Here is a 16,819-nt window from a genome sequence, read left to right as displayed (position 1 = left end):
GTAATCTCTTGTATAAAAGCTGTTTATCTTTACTACTTCTTTAGCTCTCCTACCACAAGCTTTCTCTTTCCCTTATCTTGTGATGGGACGGCTCATCCTCCGGAGGTTTAATAAACAACTTTTCTATTTTCTACTTTGAGTGATCTCTGAGGATTCATTTTGGGTAAGGGTCTTCTACATCCCACACAAGAGCCATTCCTCAATTGATAAATGTTCAAATGATAGTTAACAGTCAATTGTCAGAAGATGAAATCAAAGCTATCTTTAATCATACAAAAAAAAAATGCACTAACTTACTATTGACTAGAGAAATACCACTTCATACTTCAGAAATGACAAATGCTGGAGTAAATGAGGGGAAAATAGGTACTTTAATGAATAGAGAAATGAACTAGTCCAACCATTCTCAAACAATCTGGAACAAAGCCCAAAGGGCTATAAAACTATGCATACTCTTTGACCCAGCAATACAACTATTGGGTTTGGATCCTAAAGAGATCAAATAAAAAGGAAAAGGACCTATATGTACAAAAATATTTATAGCAATTCTTTTTATGATGGCAAAGAATTGCAAATTGAAGGGATGCTCAACAAATAAACAAGTTGTGGCTTATGATTGTAATGGAGTATTATTGTAATATAAGAAATGATGAGTGGGGCACTATCAGGAAAAAAAAAACAGGACAAGATCTTTATGAACTGATGCAAAGGGAAATGAGAAGAATTAGGAAATCACTGTACACAGTAACAGCAGTACTATTATGATGATTAACTATGAAAGACTTGGCTCTTCTGAGCAATACAGTGATCCCAGACATTCCAAAAGACTCATGAAGAAAAAAAATTCTATCCATCTCCAGAGATAGAACTGAAAGATTCAATGTAAATTTAACTTCCTGTAAATTGAAGTGTAATGTTCACATTTTACTTTTCTTGCTTTTTAAAAATATGGCTAACATGGAAATATGTTTTGTATAATTTCACATGTGTAATTGATATTATCATATTTGCCTTCTCAGTGGGTGGAGGAGAAAGAGAATTTGGAACTCAAAATTTTAAACGAAAAGAATATTAAAAACTATCAATTAAATATAAAAAATAAAGGCAGTTTGTCCCTACACACATAGACTAGTAGACATTCACAAAAATTAATAATATGTTTCTTTACCCTCTCTTTCACTGCTTTCATCTTTTAGCTTTTGTTCTTTTTGCTCATCTATGTTTTTTTCTTCTGAGGTTTTATCTTCTGAGCTTTTTTCATCAGTGGATTCTTCCTCCCCAATTTTTTTAAATGATTCTTTTTCTTCTGTTTTTGAGTCATCAGATCTATCAAAGTCTTCTCTTGAGTCCTTTACCTCTAAAAGTCAGTAATAAATTTTGTCAGCAAGAGATACTTCCATTTTAAAAGTAAAAACAAACAGAAAGTCCTCCCAATATATATATATATATATATATATATATATATACAAAATAGCAAACCAGAACATGTTACACTGATACTCCAGTTTCTACCAGGGAAAAAAAAGCCAGTCATGATGATCCATGTCTATAATTCTAGCTATCAAGGAAGCTGAAGCTGATGGATTTTAAAAACTCATTAATCTGAACTTCAGTGCATGAAACCAATTGGTGTCTGCACTAAATCCACAATCAATATGCTTAGCTTCTGTGACTGGAGGAAAGACAGTCGGATTATATACATGGAGGAATCATGATTGGAAATCATGTTGGAAACAGAGCAGATCAGAGTTTCTGTGCCAATCAGTGGTGAGATTGAGCCCATGAGGTAAGACATTCATAGCCCTGGATTTTCAACCTGAATTAGCTAGGGAAAGGCCAGACTTTTTAAAAAAATCATGAGAAAAATGAATAGCTGAATTCTTTTAGATACTCCAAAACAGAATGACCCAATTGTCAAATATAGGGAGGCAGTAAAGTTAACTAAAGTTGTAGGACCATTCCAGCTTAAGCCATATAGATCTGAACCTATTTCTCTAAGGCGAAATGAAAAGAGATTTGTCCAGCTTTATTCCACTGGAAAGAATAAATCCAGACTATTCCTTTCAGAGAACAACCAGCCAGTTAAGCAACCAGATCAAAACTGTTTTGTGAAAAAGAAGAAAAGAGAGTTTTAAATATGAAACGTGACTAATTATATTTTCTCTTTCTAATCCCTAATCTCTGCTTCATGACCCAGCTCTTTCTGTCTCCTATTTCTCTGAATGTCTGAGTAAAACATTCATGTCTAATTTTGGTAAAACATAAAGAAATAAACTAGAATAAATTATTGCAGCCTACATGCTATAATCTTTTTATCACTATAAGATTGATCCATGGTGTGTGTGTGTGTGTGTGTGTGTGTGTGTGTGTGTATAAAATTAAAATTCCAGGCCAGTTTGTCACTTCATTACAATAAGCAAGCAAACAAAGAGACAACAAATTTTATTAGCCTAAGAAAAATATTTGTACAAATTAAATCAATCATAAACATAATTATGCAAGTATATTTGGACAAGATCCCCATGCCAAGACCACCCCTTTCTTTTTACTTCCCAATTGTGCCCTGAGGTTGGTATAACAACAGTCCTTTGTGCTCATCCTTTTTACTTTCCATCCTCCAATGGAATAAAGAAAACTTTTGCTTACAATCATTGTTAGCTCTTTGGCTTTGTTTCTTTCTTAAATTAATTTTTTCAATTAATAAAAGCTATTTTCTTTCTTCCTAATTGGAAAAAAAAAGAAAAGCAAAACTCCTGTAACAAATATTCATAGTCAAGTAAAACTTAATTCCTTCATCGGCTATAATCCAAAAAATGCATATCTCATTTTGTCAGAAGATATGGGTATTATGCTTCATCATCATTCCTCTAGATTTTAGGTAGTTGGTCAGGCTTTATCTCTATATTCTTCCCTAGCACATTGCCTGATAACGTTTGTTAACTGAACTGGTTTACTATTTAATAAAAATGAATCTGAAATTAATGATTCTAACACCATCTGACTAGGGCTCATTATAAGTTAAGCATGCAAAATAAAAAAAAAGGAATATATTTATTTGTTCATTTACTTTTGGAAGTAACCATGAGCTGTTTTTCTCGGTTTTTGTTGTGTGATAACAAACTTACAACATAGCTATACACATGTTTCTCGATTAGTCTCTCCAACTCACAAAGACTCATTTAAAGGAAAAGAATTCTACTCTAAAGATCTGTTGAAATTTTAGTAAAGAACTCTTTCTGACTTTTCTATTTTGTTGACAGAGCCAAATTTACACCTTATTCCTATTTAGAGATCACAGTTGTTTTCTTTATCTAGCTTAAAGCAGAATAGGGCCAAATTTTTCTAAATTTAAAAACATGTACATACGATTTTTCTTAATCATTCTTTCTACTTGCAGCTTGTCTGCCACAGATTTAATAGCCATTTCTGTTGCCTCAGCTTTAGCTTTCTTTAGGTATATTTTTTTCGCTTCTTCAATATGTGGTTCCATAATTTTGTTATAGTCAAAAACCTGGAGGGAATATTTAAGAAATAAGTTAAACATGAAGCATCCATTTAATTAGCCCAAAGCTGTAAAACTGGGTAACTGGAAAGCTAGGTGGTACTTTTAACAGAAATAAGAAACTTCAGAAGTGAAGTTGAGAGAAATAAATCAATCATCAAGTAGTTATTAAATGCCTCATGTACCAGACACTGTTGGAAGGGGGCTAATAAACCCCAGTATTCAATTAAAAATGTAGAATCTAAAGGTCTAAATATACAATTCTATATTGTGACCAATTATGTATAGACATGTATACACATGTATGTATATATTCATGTAAACATACCTGTCCTTTATATTTATTTGCAATTAAATGACATAAAGTTGTTTTTCCTGAGGATTTTGGTCCATATAAAAAAACTTTACATGGTGGGAGTGGCATAGGTGGAAGAAGGTAGGGACGTGGATTCCTCAAAAATGCACTGAGTGCCTCTTCAGAAGAAAGACAGTACATTTTACCTAGAAAACTAAAAAAAAAAAGATATTTCACAAAGTAAAATATAATAACAAGATTGAAAATGTCATTCAAAAATATTACTAATGTTCTTTACCTGACACTGAAATCTGGCAATCCCATTACAATGTTACCTTCTTTTAAGGCAACAGGACAAGCTCTCCCCCATCTGCTTCTATGCCATCTATATCTAGGTGCAATTAATTTATAAGATGAAAGAACCCGGAATAATTCATCCTGTTGGTCACAAAATAAAATTTAAGTTGTGTACATACATTTTCATTAAACTTTGAGTAGCAATATTCTATTTCTTTTCACTTGATGGGCTTTTAAAAAACATCTTATCGCTGATTTTATTTGTTTTTCAAATAGTTTTCATTTAATTTATATTTTTCTAAATAAAACATTTTCCCTAAGATCTCTCTGATAATCTTCTGAGTACCAACATAGCATAAATCTTTCTTTAAATTCACAATAACAATGATACACTGATTGGAAGGTGATTAGGATATTGAAATCCATCCAAATAGAATGGAATATGATTCAATCAATCAACATTAAATACCTACTATGTGCCAGACACTGTGTGAAGGGCTGGGGATACAAAAAGTGGCAAATGACTATTTCTATCCTCAAGGAGCTTACAGTCTAATAGGGAAGACAATATACAAAATAAGTTACATACAGGATAAACAGGAAATAATTAATGGAGGGAAGAAGTTAAGAAGGATTAGGAAGGGTCTCCTGTAAAAGATGGAACTTAAAGGGAGCCAAGTAGTTCAAAAATCAGAGCACAGGAGGAAGAGTATTCTAGGCATGGGGGACAGTCGGACAGAATGTGAGAGCTGAGAGATAAAAATGTTGTTTGACCATTTTATTTATATATGACTCTTCGTGATCCCCTTTGGGGTTTTCTTGGCAAAGATAGTGGAGTGGTTTGTCATTTTCTTCTCCAGCTCATTTTAGAGAGGCAGAAACTAAGGGAAATAGGATTAAAAGGCTTTCTCAGGATCACACAGCTAAAGCTGCATTTGAACTTGGGAAGATGAGTCCTCCTGGATTCCAATCCAGTGCTCTATATATTTTGCCATCTAGCCTATCCATAAGTGATAGAGTTTTTGTTCATGAAACATAAGGTCACAATCACTGGTTCAAAGAGTACATTAAGGGGAGTAAGGTATAAGATTGGAAAGGTAGAAGGGGAATAAGAATTAGAAAAAAAACATTTATTAAATGTGGACTATGTTCCATGCACTGGCAATACAAATAGAAAAGGTGAAATATTACCAGCAATTGGGAGGCTGACCTAACTCAAAGTGGAAGCTTCAGCTTCATGGTCCATGGAAAGGCCCTAGGGGACCAGCAGGTTAAACATAAGATCGCATGAACCTTGGGGAGCAATGTGTGGCAAATAGACAGTTCCTGACCAATGACTGTTGGGAAGCAACAGTACTATGATCAGGCATTAGAATGGGACTTCTCTATGCAATGACTAAGACATGCACTTAAATCCACGGTTCTTTCTTGGAAAGGCGTTACAGATGGTCAGTAAACTTGGTTTGGAATGTAATAGAAGGAGAAGATTGAGACAGATTACATTTGGGAAACTGCATAATATTTGCTATGATTTCAAGATATTTCCTGTCAAAAAATCACAACTACTCAATATTTTCTCAAGGATGTTATATAGCAGTGAGTGAAAATTTCAAGTGATCCAAAAGATAGGGTATAAAGCAAAAGTGAAAACTCTGTCCAAAGTAGATTAAAATATACTGAGGAATATTTAATAAAGGAAATAAAAATACAATAACAATCATATCTAAGTCATTATACTATTTGCTGATATTGCTGAGGAAGAGGTGAATGGTTGGTATAAGTGAACAGTATATTATGAGTGATGATTCTTGTGTTTAAAAAATGGCATAAAATATATCAAGGATACTAACAAAATAGATTGGAATACAAAAGAGCAGATGATTGCTTTCAACAGAGATCATAAAACAGAGATCATTGCTTTTCACAGGATCATAAAACTAGGGTTCAAATATACCTCAGAAGCCATTTAGTCTAGCCCCAAATTCTACAGATTTGTCCCAAGTCACATAGGTAGTTCACATTAGAGGTAGGATTTGAATCTAGATATTTCTGAGCCAGAGATATTTCTACCTGCTGAAGAAGCAAATCATCGCATATGTAAGTCGTGTTTGGCTGCTGTTCATGTTGGGCCAATCAAATGAGCAAGCTCACCTCCTCTTAAAAAACAAGCAGAAAGACTTTCACAAGAAAAAAAAAAGATTCCTATAAACCCCTACTAACTTAGTCCCCACTGAAATAAAGAGGCATGGTTAATAACTGGTTGGCAATCAAAACTTGCCATGGGAATTGATCATGAAAGATTTCAACAAAAATGACTAAACACTGAGGATCTCATATCCAGGAAGTAGGGAGGGCAAGGCAATATTTTTTCAGTGATGTGCTTGGGGTGCATAAAGTTTGTCTGCCATAGCCAAAGACAACAGGCTGGTTTTTTGAAGAGGGGAATGAAAAGGCACAAGGAAAGAGAAACGAACAAGCAATTTATTAAGTGCCTACTATGTGACAGGCATTTTGCTAAGTACCTTATAAATAATAATTGATTTCATTCTCACAACAATCCGGAGATGTAGGTGCTTTTATTATCTCCAATTTACAGGAGGATACAGGTTATGTGTTTTGCCCATAGCCACATCACTAATAAGTATATTTAGTCATATTTGAATTCAGATCTTCTTGACTCTAAGCCTAGTGTTCTATCCACTTACCATCCAAGTGCCTCTCTATTATACAGGTTTTTAAGGAAAATGCAATATTGTTTGGAAAAAAAAGACAGAAAAAGATTTTAAGAATTAAAAAAAAAAACAAAGAAAAAAGATCTAATGAAGCAGATGGAAGGGAAAAACCTGTTTCAGGAGTTTGGAAATAGAAGAACATAACAAAGATGAGGAAGGGAAAGAAGCTGGACTCTGATGGAAATCAACTGTTTGCCCATCAAAAGATAATGATAAGAAACATATGCACTGTGACCAAAAACATCATTTGGTAAGTGTAATGGTTGGTGACTCCTCGATGAAGCATACCAAAGCAATTACCTTTCAACAAGGTGTCTGAAAGAGAAATATACTTTCTTTCCGAGTAATTTATCTGCATTGTGACAAAGAACTTACAAAACCTCTTAAAACCTCATAGCTCCTTCAGGTGACTGCTGTGCCATATAAAATGTTGCTGGAAGGAAATAAGAAAGCATTGCTAAAAGTTATGAAATTGTGAGTAAGAAATTGAAGACCCAATATGAATAAAGATGGTATTTTCAACCCTTTTGCTGATTAAAAGTAGGAAATTTGGAACAAAAGGCAAATATGGAAAGTGATCAGCTGGTGTCAGAGAACAGAATTAGAATTTCTGAATCACAGCTCAAAATACAGGAATATGGCCAGAGAATGAGAACACTTAATAAGAGTTGATAAAAATATAATTTTCTGGAATTTTAATCTAATAAAAAAGAATGCTGAACTGAAAAAAAGAAGGGGCATAGAGAAAACTGATTATGCATAATCAACAAAGTATATACCATAGAGAATAGCAACATCCAGGAAGAGCAGCAGTAGTTTCTCATTAAGAAATAAAATCTGAGAATGGAAGTAATGAAACTTATGGAAATATGAATGATAAGCAAAGTGAATTAAAGATCCTAACTTGTGCACGTAGCACAGTTGACCCCACTGGGAAAATGAGATGGATGGGACTCATAATTATAATATGATTCTGGAAAAGTATCAATTATTCAAAAGAAAAAGATAGATAAATAGGAGCAAAAATAGTTTTATTTGGAGGTTCTGTAAGAGAATAAGTTAAGGACTCCAAACTCTAAAATTCTACAAATCAGGTTGGCAGCAATGAGAAGATTTCAAAAATGATACTTTGAAGAAACAACTATAGTGTGATGGAAAAAGATGAGGGGCTATTTAACGAGTCTGATGTGAATACATAGGTGACTCACTGATCAATTTGGATTTTAAAAAGACATGTACAATGTATAAACTATATTAAATTGCTAGTCTTCTGAATGGGAGGGGAAAGAAGGAAGGGAGACAATTTAGCACTCAAAAATTTTAAAAATGGATATAAAATTGTTTTTACATGTAATTGGGAAAAATAAAATTTTAGTCATATACATAAATAAAAAGACATGTACAGAAGATGGAATCAAAGGACAGCTATTTTTAAAAAATCTGCTAATATTTTTATTTCAATAAGTTCTAATAATACTTATCATCTTATGCTAAAGCACTTTGTAAATCTTAAAGCACTTGAATGTAAATACTGATTATCATCATTATAATTATCATCATCTCATGTGTTCCTCACAACAATCTTGCTAGGTATTTTCAACCCCATTTTACAGAATTTTTCAGTGAGTGTACTAAGTTTGTCTCCTGTGGCTAAGAACAGGTTGTTCTCTCTTTTGAAATGAGGCTCATGGGGTTAAATAGCTTGCCGCAGAATTATAGGCCTGAAATTGTGTTTAAAACAAGATTTGAATTCAGGTCTTCCTGACTCCAAGTTCAAAAATTTATCCATTTCACCATCTAGTGGCCTATCAACTAATACATTAATAACGAATTTTTAATAATTTTTTATAATTTATTATACATTTGTAAAATTTTAATTTTGCTTCATCTTTTTTTATTCAATGAATCAAAGTCCATTTTGAAGATCTTCACCCTCTATTCTCTTCTCCCTCATTTGGCCTCTTTCTACCTTTCCAGTCTTCTTATGTATTATTCCCATCCATATGCTATTTATTTATGGGGGGGGGGGAAGTAAAATGCTATGATTTAGAGTAAGAAGTTTTATAAAATAAAACATTTTTGTTAATCTACTTTTTATAAGATAGTCTGAAATATCTTTTTAATATAGAAAATCTTTTACATAAAATTCAAAAATGTAGTAGAAATAGAGAAAAATGTTATATTTGTTGAATACAACTTACGTTTTCCATGTTTTCTGTTATTTCTTCCTCAGAACTTTGAAGTTTAGTTATAACTGCTGCCCTTCTCAGTCCAAGGCAATCAAATCTGCTTATTACTGACTAAGATTAAAGAACAAAAAATATAAATGTTATTTGAATTATCTCATAAATGAAGTACAGCTCCTTATTAATTTTAGTCCTATAAATTTAAAATTTATTATATATCATAGAACAGTTATGAATGATAGCACCTAATTTTTGCCTTATGAAATAGTTTATGAAAAAGAAAAATTCATGGAAAATCAGAAAAATAACTAAAAGAAAAATATTGAATCATATTCTTTTTTCCAGAGAGTTTTATTTAGGAAGGAAGTTGACAATTCTGCTCAATTGTGCTTGTGTTTCACGGAACAGATTGGCAGGTCACTGAACTGCAGGAGGGGGTCCTCTCATTGTGGGGCATCTCTGCAGAATGAGTCGATTTGCTGAGCTATGATTAGCCCTCTGCATTTCCACTACTTGCTGCCTAAAGCCTATTCAGGTGTTACCATGTCCTTTCTCTTCAGCTAGAATGCTACTGGGTGTGTGCTAGTGTTCCCACAAGCTGTTTTGAGATTAAAACCATAACCAAATTTATGGATGCCACATTTCACTTTTTATATCTCATTTTTGTTTTACTTCTTGTTATAATATAAGGATGTGCCTCCTTTAAAATTCAGCAAAGTTGGAGATCTGTGGACTAAGGACTAAGATAATAATAAAAGTAAAAGTTAGATGCTTTCATGTGTAAATGAAGCATTATACACCCTGGGTTTCTAATAGCTCAATTGCATATGAAAAGAAAACTTGTCCTAGAATATTTGTCTTGGTCTCTTGCTTTTCATTAGCATAAAACTTTAAAGGAATCTGGGGAAAATAACTAGTAAGAAGAAGTAAGAATGGAGTCTCTCACAAGTAGCCTAACTCTAAGCCAGGGCAAAAAGATTGAAATAATTCCTGGAGGAAAAAAAAAATTAAAACAGTAAGAAATTATATTGAATTCCATTTCATTTCTGAGAGACTTTTGCCAGTCCCAAGATGAGGAGTTCTGTCTTATTTGAAAGAATAAAAAAGCATTCTAAATGAAAATAATGTTGTAACAACACAGCAAGAAGAGAATGTTGTTAACAGCTACATGGTGTGGTGGATGGAGCACTGAGTTTAGAATCAGAAAGACTCCTCTTTGTGACTCTGTTAAGTCTCTTAATTAACTCTGTTGAGCTTAGTTCCAAAATGGCAAACCACTCTAGTATTTCTGCCAAGAAAACCCCAAATGGGGTCATGGAGAGTGGGACACACAACTGAAAAATAACAGCAAGATGTCCAGTGGTTGATTGACACATACATTAGAGATGCCATGTTCTGCAGTCAATAGTCTTGCCTAGCCAAGCCTAGCAAGAACTGTGCTTAGTCCAGTTCGGCACTGGATTGATTTGTTCAACACATATTCTGTGTCCTGAGACACTCTGCACCTATAGGAGCTAGTCTACTGGGACATTGCAACAAGTTGTTCATCCTCAGGGCTATACCCTGTAATAAACATTGTGAACCAGCAAAGATTCAGAGAAGGTTCAGCATCCCCTCTTACTTACATTTCAATATAATTTTTTACTGTTCTAATTTTTTTTTCTCCAGGAAGCATCTCTTTAATAACATCAATTCAAATCAATTAACTATAGAGAATTCCACATAGTAGTTTGGAAACAATTTCCCTTACCAATGGATTGGAAAGTTATCATGTGAAATAATGCTGACACTATAAACATGAAATGTGGTTGATTTTTTTGCTCCTCTAAAACTTACTTATTTTCAAGCATTATTGTTTTCTGAAATTATGAAAAATGGCAGCATTCAATTAATCTTAAAAATCAAAACAAATCCTCTCTTCCTACAACTATTACTTTAAGTTCAACTATTTTTTCTAGCACTTAGGAAAAATAACTATAATATACTCAAGAACTTTTCATTTATTTTTTCAAATGCAAAATATTTATTCTTTATGAATACTTTAATTACCTCATGGAGCTCTTCTGCAGTCTTATTTCCATCTAGTTCAATAAGGAATTGAGAATCATGATCAGCCATTATGTCCTATATGTAAAAAAAAGGATCAAGGATGATCAAAATAGCACAAATTGAAACTTGAATCCAAGTTTTCTCAAGGTTGATTAAATATCATAATATGATGACATAAATTTAATTGTGAAATGTTTCTAAATTATATTCATAAAGATAAAGACTTGTTGCAAAAGATCAATCCTTTTACACCTCTTTAACTAATTTTACCACAATGGCTGTTGCTAATATTTTAATTTCTTCTTTAGCACCTCACAGCAGCCTTCCTATATCCCATATTCAAGCTTGCCTTGTATTTCACACAAAACAGATGCCATTCATGAACAGTCATTTCTTCCCTCCCCATATAATACCATTCAGATATCTTCCTCCATCATTTCCTCCTTCACTCTTTTCCCATGTGAATAGGTGGACTTTCTCCTAGTCCAGGCAACACCCTCTTCACTCTTGATCACATGCCCTCCTGTCTTTTTCAGCAGATAGCTTCCTCTCTCAATATTTATTCTCTAATCTTCAATCTCTCCTTATTGAAATGTTTTTCTCCCTCTCTAAAAAACAAACAAAAGAAAAACAAACCCTGACTTGATCCAACTATCTCCTCTAGCTACTACTCTATAGCCCTCTATTCTTGGATAACTCCTTCTAGTCTCATCATTAAACTGAAATTGCTCTTTGCAGAGTTGTCAGTGATCTTTTTTTAAATTTAATAGCTCTTTATTAATCCTTATCCTTCCTCACTTATGACACTGTTGATCACCTTCTTTTCCTTAACATTCTCTTCTCTTTAGGTTTTCATATTTCTTGCTCTCTCTTTTCCTACCTGTGTGACCATTGTTTTTCTATATTCTTTGTTGGATCTTCATCCCAGATCATGACTAATTGAGAATCTGTCCTGGTTCCTCTTTTCTTCTCCCTCTATACTATTTCATTTGATGATTTCATCAGCTCATACAGGTTCAGTTATTATCCCCAGTATCTCACTACTGTTTCTCAAGAAGGTGGTTTTTGTCTTAAGGAGCAGGAAAAAACTTGACAACTGGTCTTACTCAGAATGGAAAGGGTGTTAATACTAATTAGAATTGACATCCATAGAGTACATTGGTTTGAAGAAACTTAAATATTTGCCTACATATTTGATGAAATTATTTAGGCTTTAAAAAACTTACATTAACTTATCTGTTTTGGTAATTCTATAGATGAGACAGTCACCATAGAATGACACATACATTAGAGATGTCATGTTCTACAGAGAGTCTGCACTAAAAATATGAGTTATATTATAAAAATTCAATTTTTATATGGATTTTCAGGACCATAAAATTAAGAATGCCTGAGTCCTGTAAAGCAATATTGGTAACTTGTGCAGAGTTAAGATGCTTTTTCTTCTTGCAGAAAATTATTAGGATATATCCTAATTCTGACTTATTCTGTACACTCCTTAAGTAAAATTAGAATTAATAAATACTATATTGGTCTATTATAAAGTATTAACCAAATAAATGAGGTTTCTTTGACAATTTTACACAATTTAATTGGCAATGGAAAAGGATACTTAAAGTACATTTAAAATGTGAAGCAAGATTCTATAGCAAACAGTCAAAGGAAAAAGATTTGATTGGGACTTTTATCTTGAAAAAAATTAACAAACTGAAATTATGAAAATAACTTTCTCTTGGATTAAATAAATTTACATTTTAATTACAACTATAAAGAAATTCCTAGGATAAACCAAAGTTGAAATGTTGATGGAGGCTTTTGACAGTATTTCTGACAAACATTTGCAATTAATTCACTCTTCATTTTTACAGCACGTTCATAAAAGGGGTCAGTACTGCATAAATATTCGAGGGCTTTTCTTCAGTTTCTCCAAGATCCATTGTTAACTATTTGAAATTAAGAATATTTTCTTTGAAGAAGTTCTTGAACATTTAGTTAGAGACTGAACAACAAAGAAATTTACCAAGAAGGATATCTAGACATAGATACAGTATTAGTGTTAAGCAGGGGGGTGATGTTTGACTGAAGAGTATTTTAATAAATTACCAGTTAACATTTTGTGTGATAATAAATTTTATTTCCCTAAAAATCTGTAGGGAAGAATCATGAAGTAGTAGTTAGTCTCAGAGTTAGGATGATGTAGAAGCAAGCTTTACATTCTGACATATTAGTTAAATGTCCCTAATTTATTTAATCTGTCAAGTATCCCAGGAAACTGAAAGACTGTTTCAAAGAACTATAGTTATTTTGGCAGAAGATATCTGCAATATTGTTTGAAGAATAATTGTGATAACCAAGTTATGTCGAGCATTAGAAGTACTCAAATCAACTCCAAAGGATCTGTGAAGGAAGAGGCTATCTACTTCCAGAGAAAGGACTAATAGAAATATGCATAATATGGTTTTACATGTATTTATAAATCTATGTTAAATGGTGGTCTTCTCCAGTATAGGATGGGGAAGAAGGGAGACAGTTCAGAATTTAAAACATAACAAATTAATTTAATTTAAAAAATTCACAGATCTGGACCAAAATCTAACATTTTTAACTCAGGAGATTTGGGTAATTATAGTAGGATAATGAGGACCAACTTAATATTAAGATATAGTGAAAGCCAGATTTTGAGATATGGAAAAATACAGAGTACAGGGCAGCTAAGTGGTGCAGTGAATACAGCACCAGTCCTGAAGTCAGGAGGACCTGACCTCTGATCTGGCCTCAGACACTTGGCACTTCCTAGCTGTGTGATCCTGGGCAAGTCACTTAACCCCAATTGCCTCAGGGAAAAAAAAAAGAAAGAAAAGTATGGAGCAGTTTATTTTCTATCATCATCATAATAAGCAAAATAAAACAGGCACTAAAAAGCCTAATTCAATAATGGGAGTTATTATGCACAGTTTTTAGTGCTGTCTTCAATTTTTCACAAAATTTTTTTTGGTAAATTTAAAAAAATTTATTTTAAACTTAAATATACACTCAGAAAATAAATTTAAAAAAAGCTTCCATGTACACAGCAGAACAAAAGTGAGATTCAATATAAAACAATAAATTTCCAATTTAAGCAAATCTATATAATAAACACTACACATTTGTATTCAAAGCTGCCCAGCTTTTCTTTGCTTCCTGTTTTTTTTTTTTTTGTTCTTTGCTGTGCACTTTTAACTTTATTATTTGCCCCCCCCCCCAGAAGGCTACAATTAGGTCTGATATACTTGTACATCAATTTCTATATGTGTAGATATCTATACATATATGCACATAAACACACACATATATAATATTTAAACATATACATATGTGTAAGACCATATTGTGCTTATTCCATTTGTCATCTGTTTTTCTGAAGGTGGAAAGCATCTTCCTTCATAAATCCAAAACTTTCCATGTTTTTCTAAATCATCGTTTCCTATACTACAGCAACATTCCAACCATTAACATCCTAAGAGATTGTTTATGAAAGTTTTCTCCAACTTTGTGCATTCTTTCGATTCATGGCTGCATAGGTTTTATTTATACAAGAAAATCTTAATTTTAAAATAATCAAAGTTATCCATTTTACACTTCAACAATGCTCTCACCCTATAATGTACAACAAGGTGTGATACTACTGAATCTGCTTCCTTAATATCTTTTTCCCCTGGTTTCTTTGAAGTTCCTGACTTTTTTTATTCTTCTACATAAGCTTTGCTATTATTTTTTCTAACTCAGCAAGATATTTTTTAAGTAATTTAATTAGGATGACATTACAAAATGTTTTGTTCTTACCTCTAGAAAATGTTGCATTTCATCTCTATACTGATGAATACTTGCTTCAATATTTTCTGGGAAATCTTCAGGTCTCTGAACTAAATGACGAAAAATTTCTGCTACCATTTGCATCTCTGCAATGAACATCTTAAAGGGGAAAAAATTTTAGTAGTTTCTTTAAGTCATAGAAAAGCGATTTGTAAAACTACAATATTATATTTTCTTGAAATTCCTTAATGTTTAAACACTATTTAAAAACAGTGCTGTAGAAATCTATATCTTTTTTTGCAATAGGACACACACACACATACATATATAAGGGGGGGGGGAAGCAAATAGAGTGACTCTAGAGCTAGATATTCTAAAGATCTTTTATAAAGATTCTTTCCCTCTATTACTTATTGATTCTTAGGATTTAGAGTTTGCTCATTGGGGCCTTAGAGACCATGTGATCTGTGAAGTGCTATCCCAAAATGATAAGGATTTAAATCCTAGAGGAAGGATTTGAATCTGGGGTCATCAGCTGTATCACACTATCATACTCCTATCTGTTGTGTCCAGCATGACTTTGTGAACTGAATTGATGACAGGTGAAGGACTTGTCTTCCCCTTTTTAGTGCTCATTTATTTTATTTCTGATCTGTGTTGTTCTTCCTTAGTTTCAGAAGTAATCCTCACAGGATGTGAGTGTTTGGCCCATGGTGACTTTGAAGCTAAGGACTGCAGGTGGGATGATGCAGCCAGCAAAGTATTCTCCATGTGGAAGTTCTGAGGAATCAGTAGGCTTGGGATTTGATCCTGTGGCTCTGTACTTAGAATTGAGATTTTGCTACATCCATAGCAAGGCTTCTTAAAGTGTGGGTAGTGACCCCATATGGAATCACGGAACTGAATGTGGGGGTCATGAAATTATGATTTCTAATTAGTAAAATTTGATTTATATGTGTATTTTATATACTTAAATACCAGTTGTGTAAAAATTTCTTGGGTGAAAAGGCATCATAAGAGGAAAAAGTTTAAGAAGCCCTATTCTACAAGAATTGGATTAAACTATGAACCTAATCCTTTTTCTATTCCCAGAGACTGAAGTGGTATAACAGGGGAAAGAGGATTATACCACCCTCTTTGTGCAGGGGAATAAGTTTGTATATTTTCAATTATATTTTTGAAGTAAAGATATTCCTTTTGTAAAAGGCCATATGTTATACTTAATAATTACTGTGTGATTTTTATGCATATGATTTCACAAAATGGTTGATATGGAAATATACATGATTCTAAGTTTATAACCTATCAGATTGCTTACCTTCTCAGGGAGAGAAAGATAGAATTTGGAACTCAAAACTTAAAAAAAAAGTTTAAAATTGTTTTTACATGTAATTGGAGAAAAATAAAATATTATTTAAGAAACAAAAACAATTATTGTATAACTTTATGCAAATTATTTAACAGACATATCTTTACAATGGAGATAATTCTTATACTATCTATGTCACAGAGATATGGAAAAAAAGGCTTTGCATACACCACATAGCATTCTTGAAATACAAGCTATTATATCAGGAGGACTTGGCATAAAGAAAAATATTAAATATTATATGTATGTATGTAGGAGGGTCCCTCAAGACTTAAGGCTCACAGGGACTAAGCCCAATATTGAGTGATGATCACAAAGAGTTTAATCTATATTTTGTTGGCTTATTGCCCTTACCTGAGTTGCTTTTAAAAAGTCTACTAGACAAACTTATGTATATATCATATCAAGAGTATCCCAAAAGTAGAGGAGAGGATTCCCCTATTGCATAGGCACTTAATATACAATATTGTTATTGATATGGAACAACTTTTATTTTATACCTCCCCCCAAATAGAATGGATATTTGTGTGTCTATATATTATCTGCTGTCTTCTATTATCCAAACTACCAGTCTTTAGTATAACATAAATTAGAAAA

At 32.8% G+C, this 16,819-nt stretch overlaps 1 protein-coding gene across 1 annotated transcript in view; it reads right to left on the bottom strand.

Moving 5' to 3' along the window:
- The window catches only part of AK9 (adenylate kinase 9), a 116,829-nt gene that overhangs the window by 78,497 nt on the left and 21,513 nt on the right, over positions 1-16,819 (bottom strand). Inside the window, exons 8-14 of the mRNA XM_031964424.1 lie at positions 14,884-15,012; positions 11,062-11,136; positions 9,028-9,126; positions 4,096-4,235; positions 3,831-4,011; positions 3,367-3,511; positions 1,169-1,357 (exon numbers count right to left, since the gene is read on the bottom strand). Of these exons, the coding sequence (XP_031820284.1) occupies positions 1,169-1,357; positions 3,367-3,511; positions 3,831-4,011; positions 4,096-4,235; positions 9,028-9,126; positions 11,062-11,136; positions 14,884-15,012 (958 nt within the window). The remainder of the gene's footprint in view (positions 1-1,168; positions 1,358-3,366; positions 3,512-3,830; positions 4,012-4,095; positions 4,236-9,027; positions 9,127-11,061; positions 11,137-14,883; positions 15,013-16,819) is intronic.

This window comes from Sarcophilus harrisii, chromosome 4, assembly GCF_902635505.1.
Source record: "Sarcophilus harrisii chromosome 4, mSarHar1.11, whole genome shotgun sequence".
Lineage (NCBI taxonomy): Eukaryota > Metazoa > Chordata > Mammalia > Dasyuromorphia > Dasyuridae > Sarcophilus > Sarcophilus harrisii.
This window is presented reverse-complemented; position numbering and strand designations above follow the sequence as displayed.